The 18,045-nt window shown below is 50.9% G+C and overlaps 1 protein-coding gene across 2 annotated transcripts in view; it reads left to right on the forward strand.

Moving 5' to 3' along the window:
* The window catches only part of Tafa5 (TAFA chemokine like family member 5), a 200,727-nt gene that overhangs the window by 162,125 nt on the left and 20,557 nt on the right, over positions 1-18,045 (forward strand). For both annotated transcript variants that reach the window (XM_051160165.1, XM_051160167.1), the window contains exon 3: positions 11,416-11,543. In XM_051160165.1, coding sequence (XP_051016122.1) covers positions 11,416-11,543 — 128 coding nt within the window. The remainder of the gene's footprint in view (positions 1-11,415; positions 11,544-18,045) is intronic.

The following is an 18,045-nucleotide window of genomic DNA, read 5'->3' on the forward strand; positions in this document are numbered from 1 at the left end:
TGATGTCCTTCTAATGTCAGGCACTGCCTTCCCTGCACATCTCTGGTTCTACACCGAGGCTGGTGACAGAGGCCCATCTGTCACTCCAATCCTCCTTTCTCCATGCTTGAGAGCTCTTTGACGAAGCAACACTATATTGGGGCCCACTAAGGACCTGCTTTGATTGGTGCCACCTTCCTCTCAGATTGTCATGGGGCAGATATAAATCTGTGGCTCACAGCTCCTAGTCAGCAAACCTGGGTCTACCTCCTATTGCTACCATAACAAGAGACTGGCCACATACTCTAGGCATACAGTGACACTTAATGGGCCCACCTGTTAGCACAGGCCTCTGTAATTTCCTGCATCACTCCCATCAGCCGGAAGTGCCCAGTCTACACACTCAATGTGACTATCTCATCCTTCAAGGCTCACCTCTTTCTGGAAGCATTCCTGACTGGCTGGGGGCAGCCCAGGAGCCTTCACTGCCCTGTGAATTCTGTGGGCTCTTTATGTAATACAGTATACATACCATGGCTGGTGTGCTCAGAACAATCTTGAGGATAGACCTGCATGCTCCTGTGCTGGGTATGCCCCAAGTCCTGTGGTTGAGGCAGCCTGAATCACTGACTCTGCCCCACTCTGTCCAATAAGCACAGTTTCTGGGTACAAGGCTGTGGCCCTGCCTTACCTTCCCAATGAGTATTTCAGCCCTGAGCATCTAACATTATAGGAAGACACCAACAGCTTCTAAGCTCAGCCAGGTACATCCAGAACATCTGCAGAGGCTCCAGTAAGCTTGGCAGCACCTGTGGTTGATGGTGCTGAGTCAGTATTTTCTCTATGTAGAGCCATTTGGAATAACCAAGGAGACCGGTGGCAAAGCTGGAAGCAGGAATCAGGTGCTAGGTAATGTGGAGAAAGCTAACTAAAGGGCAGCTGGGCCTCCACGGCCTACCAGGGAGATATGGCTGGATTCTCTAGTTTGTGAAGCCCGGCAGTCTGAGCCTCCCTGTCAGAGAGGGAGGTTCCTGTGGACCTGGAAAAACGAGGCTTCAGTGTCTCCAGACACTTCAATGTCTGTGCTTTGGTGTCAGCCCACCCTCACTGAGGGTCCACGCTAAGGGTAAGGGTTGAGCAAAGGACTTGGGCCTATATAACAGGAAAGCGAACCGTACATGAGCACCATGTATGATCACAACGCCTTCTGTTGGCCACTGTGGTAGAGGAAGCTGCTAGAACTGTGGGTGCATCAGAAGAGAACCTACCTCAAGTCAAGGCCAGTAGAGGAGCACAGAGGATTCTGGAAAGCTTGGATAACCCCTACTGGTGAGATGGCTGTGTGGCCTCCTTATGGGCCCTGAAGAAGCAAGGTGACAAAGCACAGAGAGCAGCAGCAGCAGCAGCAGCAGCAGCACATGGCTGGCTGAGTGTCTCAGGCATGCACTTGCCTTCATGCCCATGACCTGTGGTCAGCCCAGGTCTCAGGACCATCATTTCTAAACTGTGTCAAATTCCAGGTGCCAGGCTTCAGGCTTTGCATGGTCCTTGGACAGGAGCCTCACAGGGTCTTCCTAGAATGGAAAGATAGGAGGCAGACATGGCCCAGAGAAGAGGTAAGGATAGCACTGGAAGTCAGTACTAAGCACAGCATGGCTGATGAAACCAGGCAGCTCTGGTTTCTTTCCTTCCTTCTCCTCTTCCTCCTCTACCCTTCCATTTGCTCACCTCCCACCACCTCCACCACTCTTAGGTCTCCTACCTCATTAGGAAACTTCCTGGGATACCTGTATGATCTGGCCCAAGTATTCTAGTGAACTTAGCTGTTGGGCCTGATGGGTCTCCCAGATTAAATTGGATAGATGATATAGTTCTACTGCAGGTCAGGGATAAACCAACCACAAAGCATGGACCTAAGAGAGACCTTACAGCCTCTAGAATCCAGGGAGCTGGTACAGAGTACCTGAGTGTTGGAACGCAGTCCTCCATCTCTGAGTCTAAACCCTCTACAGTATGGGGCATAGGGCGCTTGTATACAGAGCTGTCCTGCAGAGCCCCAGCTTGGTGCTACCAGCACAGCAGAACAAAAAAAAAAAATAAAAAAAAATAAAAGTTCTAGAATAAGAACAGGAAGCGCTAGCCTCCAGGAGACTGCAGACCTCACATTGCACTTCTCTAACCCCTAGCTCTGTCTTCAGTAATGAAAGTGATGCTGATGCTGGTTATGGCCATGGTGGTGATGGGGATGGTGGTAATTCTGATAGTGAGCATGGTTGATGCTGGAGAGGTAGTGGTGGTGGTCATGATGGTGACAGTGATTATGATGAAGGTGATGGCGATGACCGTAATGGCGGTGATAATTATGGTGATGATGCAGCCCATCATGATAAAAATGGTGATGATGCTGGTATTGGTGGTGGCACTGGACATGATGGTGATAGTGATGATGATGATGGTGGTGGTGGTGGTGGTAATGATAGTGATGATTCTGAGAATCATGTTATTGGAGGATGCTGATGGTGAAAATGGTGGTAGTGACAGTGATGATTCTGAGAATCGTGCTATTGGGGGATGCTGATGGTGAAAATGGTGGTAGTGACAGAAGTGACAGTGGTGGTGGCGGTGGCAGTGGCAGTGGTGTTAGATGATGATTGTGATGGTATCAGCAAGGTAGCTGTGGGGTCAGTGCCTCCTGCAGCAGGAGCTGCCTCTCTAGACTTAGAGGATAGAGTTCTTAGCAGGGTAGGCAGCAGAGGAGACTGTGCAGCTTGACTCCTAGTCTTTGAGGCCTCAGTAATATGTGCTGGCATGACTCCAAGCTCCACGTGGCACCCTTGAGCAGATCTCCTCCTGCTTGGAGAACAGAGAGGCAGCTGACCAGGCCCAGCTGGGAGCAGAGTAAAATCGCTGCTCAATCAAGTTCTCTGCCTTGATTACCTGGAACCAGCATCTGATTCCCACATGAGGCTGCAAGCCACGGGATGCCCAGCTACTCCAGAGGCCTTAAAACAGCCACACAGCTGTCAGAATCCATAGGGTCCAGCATGGACCCCTGACCATGGGACACAAAGTAGGTCCTTGGTTCTACCCAACACCTCGTTGGCTGGGTCCAGCACCTTCACCCCTTCCATTTCTGCGCTAGAATCCCTGCAGGATGAGGCCACAATTACAGGAGTTGAGCAGTGGCTTTCTCTACCCAGACTGGAGGCACGCCTCCCCAGAGCTGTCTGAGCCCACTGCTCCCAGCTCCCGTCTAAGCTGAGCTGCTTCTTATCTGGGGTCCTGAAGGCCAGCACATGGTAGAGCTGTGTCCCTACTTGCCAAGAGACCCTTTTGGCCCTCGGGTTCCTCTGGACAAGTCCCACCTCAGCTGTGCCTTCTGTTCCACTGACCAGATTTCTGTGGCCTAGAAATGGGCAGGCAGGAGCATTCCTCAGACTCGAACAATATAGAGCGCCCTTGGAAGGGAGGCTCCCCCACAGCTGCTGTTGAGCGGTATCATTTTTATTATAATGTTGTGGGAATATGAGCTCAAGCCAAGCTAAGCCCTCCCAGACTGTAGAGCAAGAATAAGCCAAAGCCCATTTTACAATTAAACACAAACAAAACAGCGAAACCAATAAAATTGAAATTTGCAGCATTAATTTTACAGGGCAGGTGTTTCCCAGAGCCGCGGCTAAGGGAGTAGACTCCTGGGTGGAACAACTACCTGCTGGTGCTCAAATGGCTTCTGTGTTCATTCAGGGGATGCCGGCTCACACATACGTTAAGGGCAGCTGCCTGAACTGCGCTAATAACAGTGGGCTTTGTTTGTTGTGATCACACCTTCCATTTAACCCAGAGCCATCCCAGAAGGCATGTTTAATAGCGGGTTCTTGATAACTCGTTTAAAGCTGTCTCCTTCCCATGCCAACAGCTCTCTGCCTTGCAGCCTGACAGGGCGCTGCTTTAAATGGAAGTAATCCAATTACTGCAGGGCCCAGCAACAGAATCTTCATCGCTTATTTACTGCCGTGCTTAGTGCCAATGAACTGCTGCAAGGCAGGGAGCCGCGGGAGGCAGGGAGCCAGCGGCGCAGGGTGCTAGGTGTTGCCGCTGCAGGCTGCCAACAGCCTTCCCCAGAGCCAGGCCCCACCACCCTTCTTGTGGAATGCACAGGTGCTCACGAGGGTGCAGCCTGAGTGTAGCACAGGGGGCTTGTGTTAGTTGCTTTGCTCATTGCCGTAAATGAATTCCTGACAAGAGGCAAGCTGAGGGAGAAAGGCCTCATTTTGGGGTGCAACCCACCATGGCCAGGAGAGCATGGTGGCAGGAGTGTGAGGCAGCTGGCCTCATTGTACCCAAAGCCCATGAGCAGCAATGAGTGTTGTTACTAAGCTTGTTTTCTCTCCAGAGTGGATCTTCCTACCTCATTTAATGCAGTCTAGATAACCCCTCACAGACATTCCCACAGGCTTGTCTCCATGGTAATTCTGAATTCCATCACGGAGACAGTCATGATCAGCCACCACAGAGCTGAATTGTACCCCCTCCAGACCACACGGGAGGCACTGCATATATTCTAGTGCTGGATCCCTGTTGATAAGCCACACCCCCAAAAAAACAGATGAGAGAGAGCTAATATCTCCCAAACCCTGGCCTGTATTTTCTGGCAAAGGAGACCTGGGAGAAAGCCCACCACTACTGTGGCTGCCCATGATGAAAACAGCCGGGACCAAGGGATCACCCCCAAGATCCAAAGGTAGAGGAAATGCACAGAACATTTATGACCCAGGTGTGGCAGTGTGGGACTTTGCCTCTCCATGAGGGCTGTTTCCAGTAGGCCCCAGAAGGTTTTCTCTCCCTCCCTCCCTCCCTCACCCCCACCCTCTCTCTGTCCCTGTCTCTTGGAAATAGGTTCAGGAATATAACAATGGGCAGTGGCCAAGGGTTGCTCATGGGGTGACATGTCATGCCTTTGAGGAGTAAGTGCAGGGCTGGGGCTGTATCACGCTGGCTAAGCCTTGTCTGAAGTGCACAAAACAGGACCTACTTATGACATGATCTCCCCTAGCACATCACGGGCTCTTCTGTTTAGGCAAGTTGTGCAGTGCCCTCACTGGTCATGGGAATGGGCTTGCCAGCTATACACACACACACACACACACACACACACACACACACACACACACACACACACACACACACACACCGCCCCCCAGGAGCATCCAAAGTGTACCTGACCTGGCACAACAGAGGATTCTGCCAGGGAAGTGAGTGATATTAGATGGCTTTGGGTTTATTTTAGCGAACAGAGTATAAAATTATTTTATAGCAGAGTGAACTAAGGGGAGTGGCTGCCACCGCTGGAGGTAACATGGCAGTGGATGACAAACCAGCCAAAAAAAGGTCCAGATTGGGACAGACAAAAAGGTCTGTCCCTCTAAGGGCCCCCTAGCCTTTTCATAGTCACTGGGGAGCCAGAGCTCTCTAGCCCACAAAGCCCTCTTTCTCCTTGCAGCACCCTTGTGGAAAAACCTTAATTCCCCTCCGATCTGTTTCTATCCCAGAGCTTGCAGTCCTTTGTTCAAACTCTTACTCTCTATCTGAACTTATGCCAACCAAACAGCTTCTTTCAATTCCACGTAAGGTTCCTCGGCAGTGGCAAATGGCCCAGGAGCCTTCGCAACCTGTGACCTATTCCTAGTCAAAAAAGGCCTCAGGCCCCTGTCACCTTGCAGAGTTCTCTGCATTCTGCCTACAGCCTACTGGATCTTCACCTGTCAGAACAGGGTCTGGGTTCTAGCAGTTGTTTCATACTGGACCTTGGGACATCTAGGACAAGGTTCTGTCCCATGCAAGTGAGTATGACCACAAGAGAGGCTTGGTGAGGGGGAGCAAGCTGCTCCTCTGTCTTCAGGACACTGCCTGAGACCCTGGCAGTATGGGGCTGTCACATCAGTTGAACAGCGTAGCATCAAGCATGCATGCTACGGACACTCGTGTAGGTCCGTGTAGAACTGTGAAGGAATGGATAGTTTTTGTTCTCGGCTTGATATGTGCATGTGAGTGGCATGTGTGTGGGGGGGGGGGCTTGCTCTTTGTTTGCTTGTGTGTGAGGTGGATGTGTGGCATGTATGTGAACAGGATTTTTTTCTTTCGTGTAGGTGTGTGTAGCCCTACGGTATTGCATGTGAATGCTGTCAAGTGTGTGTGAGTGTGGATGGGTGTGCTGTCCATACACATGTATTTGTGTGTGATACAGACAACTATGGAGAGAGACTTGCAGCCCACCATGCTACCTTTGGGGAAGCATGTATGTAGAGTTGGTGTGGCAGCGTCTCTAAGGCCCACTCTTTAGCCATGTGGAAGACTCAGGCTCTGGAATTTTCTTCTCTCTCCCAGGCTAGAACTCGCATGCTTGCCCTCTATCTGTCCAGAGTATCCACTTTTTTCCAGGAACCTGGGATACCTGAGACCCCATCTCCTGACTGTCACAGGCCAAGGAACTCTGGTGGTCATCATATGTTGTAGGCTGTGACAGCTGTCTGCTCAAACCCACGTCACTGGCCCCGCTTCACTCATGCTCCTCAGGAGCACGCCTCAGCTCCTAGGGCATCCTTCCCCTGTGCTGAGATCACTGTCCTCAGCCCATAGCCTGAGTGAGATGAAGCTGTGACGTGGAGGCATGAAAGGCCCCTTTGTCCCTAGGACGCGGTAGCCCAGTGCTGGCCTGGCACTGTGTCTCCCACCTCCTCCAGCAGGAAGTAGGCAGGACTGGGTGAACTGAGCTCCTGCAGGCAAACAAAAGGACCTGTGTGCTCAGCACTGTTCCAGTGTCCTCAGAGGCCTGGTCCCTGAGCATGCCCAGGCTCTGCTTGTGTATGCGCTACTATTGACCAGCCCTCAGCACTGCCTGGCTGTGCATGCGGTGTCCTTGCATGCCCATGTGTAGGTCTGCACATACATGAATATGCGTAGAGTGCATACGTATGTCTGAGTGTGTGCATATGTGACACATGTGCCCTCTCTCTGTCTGTATATATGTACAGTGTACATGTATAGTGGTATGTGCATGTGTGATATGCATGGTGAATATATCAGTTTGTGTGTTTATGTATGTGCAGGGAGTGCATTGTAAGTATATATGTGTACCTGATACACTTGTGATATATATGCACACGTGTAATGTGGTGTGTATACATGTATGTGTTTGTGTTATATATGCATCTATGTGAATATGTATGTCATTATGTACATGTGTATTTGTGTTATGTGTGAGGATTTATACATGTGTGTGCAGTGTATGAATATGTATGTGGTGCAGGTACATGTGGATGGGTGTCCTAGGTTTAGGCACGTGTGTAGATGTAAGAACATGTGCTCTGCTTGCATGTATATCCACATAGGTTGCTTTATGTTACATGCTGCTGTGCTAGCACTGTATGAGATATGCACCATGAGCTTGTGTTCATGTATCCTATATACATACCCATGTCTGCACACATGTATATTCATGAGGGTGTGTATGGCATGTGACCTGGACAGGAGCTTGTCACGTGGCCATTAGGAACTCCCTTCCTGGCTGTGTGCACATCTGTGTATGTCATCTCATTGAGTGTGGGCAGTCCCCGGTGTCAGCAGGCTGCGTGCTTTATCCCCCCCCCCCCCCCCCGCTTCCCACTACTCACCAGAGTGTTAATGGGTGGAGGAGGCTCAGGGGCCCATTGTGTGTTGCAGGAAAAGTGGCCTTGATACAAGATAGGATGAGATCCGAACTCAGACGCAGCTACATTTAGCCCACCAACCCTTCTCAGCTTCCAAAGCCCACCCATTATCAGTGTGTCCTGCAACCAGGCAGGCTGGGACTGGCTCTTGGTGCTGCCACTCTGCCCTAGCCAGTCCATAATGAGTTACCTCAGGCCCTGCTGTCGCTCTAGCTGTAGGCTTAGCCAGTCCTGTTCTTGACTTGTTAGGCAGTGAATGGGAGCCTGTAGCTCACTGACCAGCAAACCCTCTCTCAGTGGCTTATGGGGGACAGGTTTGTGCATACAGGGCAATTTCTTGCTTGAACACATTCCTTGCATCCAGCATCAGTGGCTGGAGGGGGGGGGGAGGAGTGTGCGTGTGTGCACGTGCGCGTGCGTGCGTGCATGCGCACGCATGTGTGTGTGTTCAACTTGTTAAGAGACTTCTCAAGCACCGCACACAGGAGTTTGGGGCCTGGGGTGTGGGTGTGGATCCTGAGGCAACTGATGATGTTTCCAGGCTTATATTTGTTGGCAACTGAGACGGGTTTCATACCATCTTTTGCTTTCACCAAAAGTGACACATCAGGGCTGGGAGAAGCAGCTGCTGGTGACTTTGCACAAATAATGAACACTCAGGAACAGATGTATGACACAAGCCAACTTTACTTGCCCACCAGCCACCTGTGCTGTGATTAGTGGGAGCCCAGGAGACTGGCTTGGGCCTAATGCCTGCCTCTTTGGAATGTCTCCAGACTGGGGGTACCCATGGCCTGGGGAGGCTACAGCTGGGGTAGCCACTGTTCTTGAAGCTATTTCCAGGAAGCCAGATTGTTTTTCTCCCAGACCCTTGAGGGAGCAGCTGCCTTCACTGTCCCGTCTTCACAGGGACTGCACAACCGCCTTCAGCATGGGACAGTCCTCACTCCATCACTCTAGGCTTCCATAGCATAATGCCACAGGCAGGCTGTTTAGTGGCTTGACATCAGTTCTGGGGGCTGGAAGTTCAAAGCCAAAGTTTCTGGCTTGCAAATGTCTGCCTTCTTGCCGTGCCCTCACAGGTGATGGGTTGCAGAGACAGGAGGTGCTTTGGGCATCTCTTATAAGGCCACTGATCCTGCCAGGCCCAGAACCCATTGTTGGGACCTCATTTGAACTGAATTGCTTCCCTATGGCCCTGTGTCTAAATACAAGAGTCAGGGGCTTCTAATGGTATCATGAAAAAAAGCTGACCTAGGATTCTGGCTGGTGGGCAGTCTACCTTCCTGGCAACTAATATAAAGATGCTGGGATGGGATGAGGGAGGCAACACATTCCACAGTGTTCTCTACTTTGCCTGTGACAGGCATATCTATTAAATTCCAAGACTCCTGTCGGCTATGCTACATTCGCTTAATCATGGCGCCGCCTCCTGGTGTGTCATGCCTACCAAGCAATGGCTGCTGATCTACCCTTGGATGCTCACCTCCGTGTCTTCCATACAATCCCAGGCCCTTGAGACCCAACCCCAGGGCCCAGCTTTTACTGTGTGAGGCGTATCCTGTGTCTTTGCCACACATTGTCCAAGTTTGTCAGGGCAATCCCTGCCTCTAGATGCAGTTCTCTGGTCCTATGTAAAGGGTAATTATGGGATTGCTTGTTCAAAATCAAGGTATCAAGGATCGGGGAGCAGAGCACTGCCAGTGGTGCCCTTCTTATGCCAGGTCATGGCACATACCATCTGGTGGTAGTGAAGCCCACTGACTTCCCAGCTGAAGGACTGTGTCTAAGCATACTCCACCCAAGCTCATATGTGTTTACAGAGCTGTTTATATGTCAGCTACCACACTTTACTGTGAGAAATCGTAATGCACACATTCTGTGGAATCCTACCTTTAATTTACAACAAATCTAGAGTCCTGTGCTTCAAAAAAAATTTTTTTTAAGTGAAATGGAAAAGAAAGCCTAGGAGAAGGACAGAAACCTAAGAGTTAGAGAGATTGTGTGTGGGATCAGTGGTGGAGCTGGGGTGGGTGGGGGATGTAGTCCCCTCTTGCCTGGGATGGAAAGGTCTCTGTTTCTGGGTCTTGTGAAGGTGAAAAAGAATGACCTACTCCTCCCTGACAGAGTCCAGTCAATCCTGCAGCTCAGCCAATAGCTTTTTGCACCTGCTGGGCTGCGGGGCCAATCAGTGTGGTACTGCTTTCAGAAAGAGGAACCCAAACGGAAAATTTGATGGTTCTCAACACACATGTCCCTGATGTCCAAAGGAAATTAAATCAAGCCCTCACTTGAGGCAGCGGGCTCTTAATGGGTTAGCAGTGAGGGAGTCCCTGCAAGGCCCTTCCCGCGTGGGGAGAGGTGTGTCAGACATGGAGGTCTCGTAACAGGGATGTAGCCGGTATAACCTTACTCTTTGTCTGAACCCCAAATGTTCTGTGGTCCTTTCTTGTTTCATTTTTCATGAACGATTCTAAGTGTTTTCCAGTCTCAGACGTTGAGGTTGAAGTTGCAGGTAGACTCCTGCATAACTGGGTCTTCAAACAGTGCTCAGAGGTATTAGAGTCGAGATGGGCTACCTGCATCTATTACTCCATCCTTGCTATGATGAAATATCTGGAGGAAACAGGATACAGGGTTGTTTCAGATCTAGGGTGTAGGGGCCTCAGTCCATGCTTGCTTAGCTCCATGCCCTTGGACGGAACCTCATGGGTCAGACGTGGGTACCACTTCCTGGGCCACCTTACAGGCAGACAGGAAACACCCATACTGGGCTGACTTTCTCCTTGTTCTTTGCTCTGACCAGGTACCCAGCCCATGGATTGTAGTGCCCATCAACAGGGTAGGTTGTCCCCCTTTGCCCAGTTGTCTCTGGAAAAGCCTTCACAAGCACCCATGGTTGTGCCCCGCTATTTCCTAGGTAATCATAAGTTCCATCACTTTGAGCATGAGCAACCCTCTCAAAGACTTAGCTTCCACCTGAACCACAAGCTTTGTTTATGAATCGCTTGAGTACAGTAGTAAGGATTGCCTTAGGGAGGAGGTTAGCAGGGTGAGCAGATCATGGAAGATTCTGGCAATATGAAAACTAGCACCATTACAGACTCCCTCCTTATGGGTTTCTCACAGAGCCTTCCTGTTGAGAAGGCCCGACCACCAAACCTGGGTGGGTTTGCAAGGAAGGAGAAGGGTCGGTTTTATCTGTATGTTTTGATGACCTTGCTCTGCTACTGCCAGGTCTCCACTAGACCCCTGCCCTGCAGCCTCCAGGCGTCAAGACAAAGACTAGAGCCTGCCAGTCTCAGAGCCTTAAGTCTGGCTGGTGTCTGTAGATGAGGGGTCATGGCCACCATAGGATTGCTAACTTCCTTCCAGGCCTCACTCCTGACACTCCTGGTCTTACCCAAGCTGTCCTGTGGACAGTCACATTTCTGACAAAGCAGAAAGTGAGTTTTTTGCCTCTTGGGAAAGGGGAATGGTGTTATTATAAAAAATGTTCTAACTTTCCCAGTGACTTCTTACAGTTGGGGACCGATGGTGGTACACCCAGGAGAGGCAGTATGTGGCCAGCCTCCATGCAGAATACCTCTGAAAGGCAAGGTGCCTGGTTCCAGGGCTTCCCACTGTGATGCCTAGGTGCCCGGCCCAGCTTAAATGTGCTGGCACTCCACTCAGTGTGGCCTGCAGGTTGGGAGTGGCACACTGACCAGCTCTCTCCTCTCTCCCACAGCTCGAATTATCAAGACAAAGCAGTGGTGTGACATGCTCCCCTGCCTGGAGGGGGAAGGCTGCGATTTGTTAATCAACCGGTCAGGCTGGACTTGCACACAGCCCGGAGGGCGGATAAAGACCACCACGGTATGTGGCCCCCTTTCCTTTCTTGTGGGCGCGATGGGGAGACGTGAGCAGACATGATGGAATGGGATGGATCAGGAGACACATGACGAGTTTTGTCCCCATGCCTGTCACAGCTCCTCCTTACTCTCTGGTGCTATGTCCCAAAGATCCGAATCAGTTGGTTTTGGCACTCAGGGTCTGAGCCATAGGATTGGTTGGCTGGGGTGGTCAGCTAGGAAGTGAAATTAGTACAAAGCATATTGCTGCCACCAAAACTTTGTAAGGGAGATGTGGGGGTACATCAGGTACCTCCAAACTTGACTGCAAGCATCTGTACCCCCCCCCCCCCGAGGCCAAGGGGGCCATCAAGGTTCAGGCCTAGGGATGGGGTTACACATGGTTCTGCCGCCGCCCCAGATATGGTATAGTGGCTGTTAACAGAGACCAAGAGCTCCCAATACCTCCCCCTCCTCATCCCACTGGGCAGGACACACTGAGCTCTTTCAGGACGCCACAGATAATTTGGTCTCCAGAGCTGCTCTGCCTTCAGGTGGTAGAGTGAGGAGGACTCTAGGGTGTTCTTTGATATTTTGTTGCTGCTGCTATTGCCCATTCTTTGAAATTTCTGAGGTAATGGCATCACACACTGCCTGGACACTGCAGGTAATTATTCTCTGTGATATGCAACTATGAGGCAATGGGTCCTTAGGCAAGGTGCGTAAGCCGTACCCTCATCGTTTGGGCTAGTGGCAAGTCATTCAGCACTGGCTCCTTTGAGAACAATGCAAAAGTGGAGACCTGTTCCGGGTCAGTTTGGGGAACCCGCTGAGCAGGCATAGAAGCAAGCACACTTCAAAGAGCCTTAGACTCTGTGGAGCATGGAGAGATGCATGGGCAGGTGGGCGGAGCCACAGGTATAGGATGCTCTATGTGTGCCCCTGCCCTGTGTAGACATCAGATGCCAGTTGTGCAGCTCAGATGCCTGAGCTCTCGAGACCTCCGTGGGAGGGGGCCACAGATGGGTTTGAGGAGAGATCACAGACAGTGAGGAACTATCAGCCTTAACCACGCAGAGTGCTACTGAAGGCATGCCCCAGTGCCACATAGTGGCTTTGTTATTAAGGCCAAGCCTCCTCAACCACACCCCAGGCTGTTCAGCCACCTGGATAAGGGATATTGTGGTGAAAACTAGTGTCAAAAAAGGAGACATATCCATGGCCCTTTGTGATTCAGGGCAGAATCCTGAGAAGGCCAGAGGTTCTTAACTCATGCCCTCTGTGTGTGTCCTTCTTGGGACTACAGGTAACCCTCGGCTTGCTGTGTCCCCCCACTTGCTGGGGTCACATTTGGAAGGGATGGACAAGTACAGACAGTGTGTCTGCGTGGGTTATGAGGGCCCTCCGAGCCCTTCAGAGGCAAGAAGGGAGCTAGACAGCTCTGTAGTCTAGTCTGCCCTGTGTCCCTGAGTCTAGAAAGAAGAGGCTCAACTCTTACTGGGACCTCTGGCCTGAGGTGACATGTTTTTAAGGTGTCTAAAATGTTCTCCAGCAAGATCTTTAACAATCACAATTTGAAGTTCCCATTGTGCGATCACATCATGGCCTTTTATAGAGTAAATTGATAGCACAATTCACATGCCACCATAAATTGTTTTTCTGAGGTGACGGTCTTGTTACCCATTACCTTTAAGAGGCCTGGTGTCCGTGTAGTGGCTGCTAATACCTTTCCAGTGTTGTTCATTCCATATGGGACATTCCTCCAGCCAAGACCCCTCCACACCCTGCGCCTCTGCTACACAAACTGTTGCTATGCAAGCCTGCTGATTATATTTCTCTGAGTGTCACCAGAGTGAGGGCTGCTCAGGAGATGATCCCTGGGCCTGGGTAATCCAGTAACCTGCCCCCTCACAGGGGCCTCCTAAGTATGTGTGATAAATGGATCCATTGATTAGCCCAGTGCAGACCCCAGTCACATGCTGATGTTCGCATTTCCGCAATCACTGCTTCTCACGAGTTGGAGGGTCACCACCCCATTAGCGGGTCATGAAATTAATTCACTGGCTCGTGATCAGCAAGTAAAAAGGAGGAAGACAGGTCATAAAAATACTAGAGTGCCTCTTGGGTCACTGGGACGAATGCCACTCACAACGACACAAGCACAGTAGTGCTGCGCGAGATGTGAGTGTCACGGTGGAAAGTGAGAAGTCCATGGCCCTGGGGGACTCAGGAGACAAACAAGGCCCTGGCCTAGCTTTGTTAAGTGTTGCTCGGGAGTTTTCCCTTACACTTGGCCTTGAGAGCATCATTCTGCACTGAGCCAGGTGACTAGTGAATGAAGGTGCTCCTTGGGTGTAGAAGGAACAGTCTTTCCTGTACCCATCCGTGAAGCATCATTTCAAAGGGCGGGATTCCCTTCCTCTTCTGTAGCTCCTGGGCTCCCATTTTCCACTAGCTCTGGCACCAGGACTTACAGGGAACCCAGATGAAAAGGCCTGGAGCATCCCAGGTGGGGATTCTGGTCCCTCGTGGCTGTGCAAGAATGGGTCTCTGTGCAGATGTTAGCTGGCTACGGCTGCACTGCGCACTGCGCACTGCACATGTAAGTGGCTTGCCCAATATTCTAAGCAATGTTTACTCTGCATTTATGTAATGTTTATGAATTGCGAGATGCTTGACGGTGAGCTATACTGTTCCCTAAATCAGAATAAACCAGCTGGATTGGAATCCATTCTTCCAACTAGCTATTAAGCACCACGGTTTGGTTCTGTATATAGAAACACACAGTTGTGGGAGGTTGGGGAGGCTTGGGGAGGGTGTCCTAGGAGTCTCTATCAAGAGCTAGCACTACATAGCTGTGTATACTCCAGAGAACATAGATCCAAATATGTCCAGCTGACAGCTGCAGGATCACATGTGAGTGTGGCTGTCCGACCTCTGCACCCAGTCTTTTGCGGCCCCTCTTACAGGCAGATGTAGAGTCCTTCCAAGCAGTTCCTTTCGGCTGCTTCTGACTTGGGCTGGACAGCCTGTCCTCTAGCCCACTGGGGTCATCTGGAGGTCAAGAGCCCTGAGAGCAGCCATATCACGGAAGAACACAAATGCAGATGGTCGGCTTACGGAACATCCTGGCAGCATCTTCCGCAGTGCCTAGCATCTGTCCATGGCAAGCCTCCTTCAGGAGAGCTGGCCTGGAGAAGGGAGGGCCCTGGCCTCTTCTGATGCAGAGCCAGCTGTTCAGTGGGCTATACTCACTCCACTCAGAACTCTGCCCCTATAGCTTCCCTCGGACTTTGAAGTGGGGAAGGGCTTGGCCTCAGGAGCCTCTGTATATACTGAGCTAGAATCTTGAGGTCTTTATCACGGGATCGTGAAGGTTGTGTGTGTGGCCATACTTTAAACAAAATCATAGAAAACTAAATTGAGTTCCTCCCAGGAATCAACATGGGGCCCTGACCAGGGCTGACTGAGTGCCAACACACAGGTATGCCTAGGTTTCCACCAGTGTCGTGGGTCATCCGGAAGAATGGAGCAACTCTCGGCGCCCCCATGTTAAAGCAGCAAATCTCAAAGTGGCCTTTGAGGGAACTTACCAAATGCTAGTCCTCAGTCCCCAGCTAAAAACGACCAGTCTCTTATGCTGTTCTTCAGCCTTCTGGAGACTTCTGTGAGGAGACAAGGATGTGACAAATGGGCATAGTGTATCGCTGGAAGTACAAAGACAGCCACAGAGGAGATGGGAGCAAATGTCTGGGAGGTGACTAGTGGTGGCTGAAACCCCAGAAAGGCTCAGACCCAAGAGATGCCACAGCTGGCAAAGCACTTGCCACAGAAGCACAAGGACCTGAGTTCTACCCCAGCCATCCACATCCAAGGCTGGATAGGGTGGTGCTCATTTGTAATTTCCAACCCATGAGGAGTGAGGCCAGAGATGATATCATAGTTCCATGGCCAGCTAGATTAGTCTGATCAGCAAGTCCTACAACCCAGGGAGAGACTTTGTCTCAAAAAACAAAAACAAAACAAAACAAACAAACAAACAAACAAAAAAACAAGGTAAATGGTACCCAAGAAGGGCAACCCCTCTCCCCCGCAAATGCCCATTTCTGTACACCCACATACAAAATCTGTAGTACTGGAAGCTGTGGTTTTCCTATGTTGAGGCCACCCACCAAAGCCCAAGGATGAGTGAATGGAGAATCTCATCCTGCAGCTCCCAGAGTGAAATATGAGGCTCTGGGAGGTCGGGGGGGGGGGGGGGAACTATCTAAACTTCAGGACAAAATCAACCCCACCCTGTCCTGTCTTGACACGAGTTAGAGTTATTTGAGTCTAAGAGGGACTCTGAACTGGAGAATGCCTTCGTACGTTTGTAGTGCATTTTTCTTAGTTAGTGATTGATTTGGAAGGGTCCAGCCCACTGTGGGCGGTGCCACCCTTAGTAAGATGGTCCCGAGTGCTGTAAGAAAGCAGGCTGAGCAAATTATGGGGAATGAGGCAGTGGTAGTTAACCCCCTCCACCACTACCCCTGCCCCCACACCATGACCTCTGCATCAGCTCCTGCTGCTGGCTTCCTGCCTTGAGTTCCTGGTCTGATTTTCATCTATGATCAACTGTTACCTGAAGTATAGGATGAAATAAGCCCCTTCCTTTCCAAGTTGCTTTTAGGTCATGGTGTTTATCACAACAATTGAAACCCTAAAGAAGACATACAGACACACACACACAGACCACAGAATGAAATGCTGCTTGAGGAACTGCTCAGAGACTGGCATTCAGGTGTCTTTAGCCCAGGTGTTGTAGGCCACAGGTGCTGGAATTGTCTATCAGTGTGGAGGGAGAACAGGCCTTGCTCCCAGAGCTCCCACCTTTGGCTCTGCACCCCTGCCCTCGTGGAGCTAGAGATGAAGGGGTCTCCAGAGGCAGGAGCAATGAACAGGCCCCTGGGTTACACTTGGAGTAGGAATCTGGATCAATTCCAAAGGTTTGAACCTAGAAGAAGAAAATGGGAAAATGAATCCCTAGGGATGGGAGCAATCCAGCTGCTTCGGCCTGAGTTTGTCCCACATCTGTGTGCTGAGCCTTGCTCACCATCTAGAGAGGTCCAGTCGCTCTCAGTGAGAAGCCTCTTTGTGCGTTCAGCATGGCTTTGAAGGGGTAAGGGCTGAGCTGAATCAGCCAAGGAGAGGCCAGGGAAGAGTATCCACGGAGGACATAGCCCCTCACCCAGCACCCAAGACAGCTGATTTCACAGGCAGCCAGGAAGGGCATCTCCAAGAGTGACCGAGGCTCCAGCAAGGAGGACTGGGCAGTACACAGCAGCCATACAAGTGCCCACCTGAGTGGTAGACAGTTTATCCACACAGCCACAGTAGGGTCAATGCAGCCACCTCGATCAAAAAAGGTGACCCGGAAGAACCTGCAGTATATATACTGCACATGAACTCGTTGAAAAGAAGTGACATAGGGAATTACCAGGATGAATGTGATGTGGATCACAGCCTGGCTGCTCCTGGGGACACTTGTGGTCACTGTCTGGCCCCACACAGCAGGTAGCGAGCCCCGTAGCAGCTGCTGTCGTAGCCCAGGGCTCCTTGAGGACAAGGCCAACCTGTGTAGACACCTCGCTTTGTATGAAAGGAAGGGAAGAGGTGTCTTGGCAAGGAGATCCTTGTCTGCTAAGTGGCTGGCCACACGTGAGCAGCAAGGGGATGCAGTTTAGTCACTCTGGGGAGCCCTAGTCACCCTGCATCTGCCTTGTGCCTACCCCCTCCAGGAGCCTATGGCTGTTTTACTCCTCATAGTGAAGACCTGCCAGGCTCCTTTCGAGCCTGCTGAGGTCATTGGGAATGCAGCGGAATTTTCTAAGGCTGATGGCTTGCTGATTATTGGAAGTGCCATTGTCCTCATATGGTTCTCCTCCCTCTCAGATGTTGGGAGCATCTAAAGCTTACACCCTACCTGTGTAGGCAGGTTAGGCCTGAAACTCCCAGATTGGAGAAACATGGCATGCAGTGTGTCACATCTTTTCTTGACTTAATGTCCTTCATTCTCCCAGAGAGTTAATTCAGTTATTTGTACACAGATGAGACTGGGGAACACAAGCTTGTGTGCCCCTCATCACACACACACACACACACACACACACACACACACACACGTTAACTGTTCCAACCGACACTATGCCTCTCACGATGACATTTGCATCTTAGATTCTAGAAGCATGCCAAGCCAACCTGGGCTCTCACACCAGATGTCCCCTGAGCTGACCCTGATTCCCACCTGGGGAATCCAGCTAGCACCTGGTCTTGAGATACCACCTTGGTAGAAAGGCCATAGCGGGAGACATATATGTGACGTGTTTAGCAGTGACCAAAGGAGCAAGCAGGACCCTCCCTGATATGATCTCTGCCTGGGAAAATAGGCATTTGAGAGACTTCCTTCACCCAAAGGGTCGGTAGAATCTGTGAGGCCAGGAAGATACAGGTGAGGACTTAGAAGCCTCCTTCAGGACACAAAGGGGATA

Source organism: Acomys russatus, chromosome 17 (genome assembly GCF_903995435.1).
Source record: "Acomys russatus chromosome 17, mAcoRus1.1, whole genome shotgun sequence".
NCBI lineage: Eukaryota > Metazoa > Chordata > Mammalia > Rodentia > Muridae > Acomys > Acomys russatus.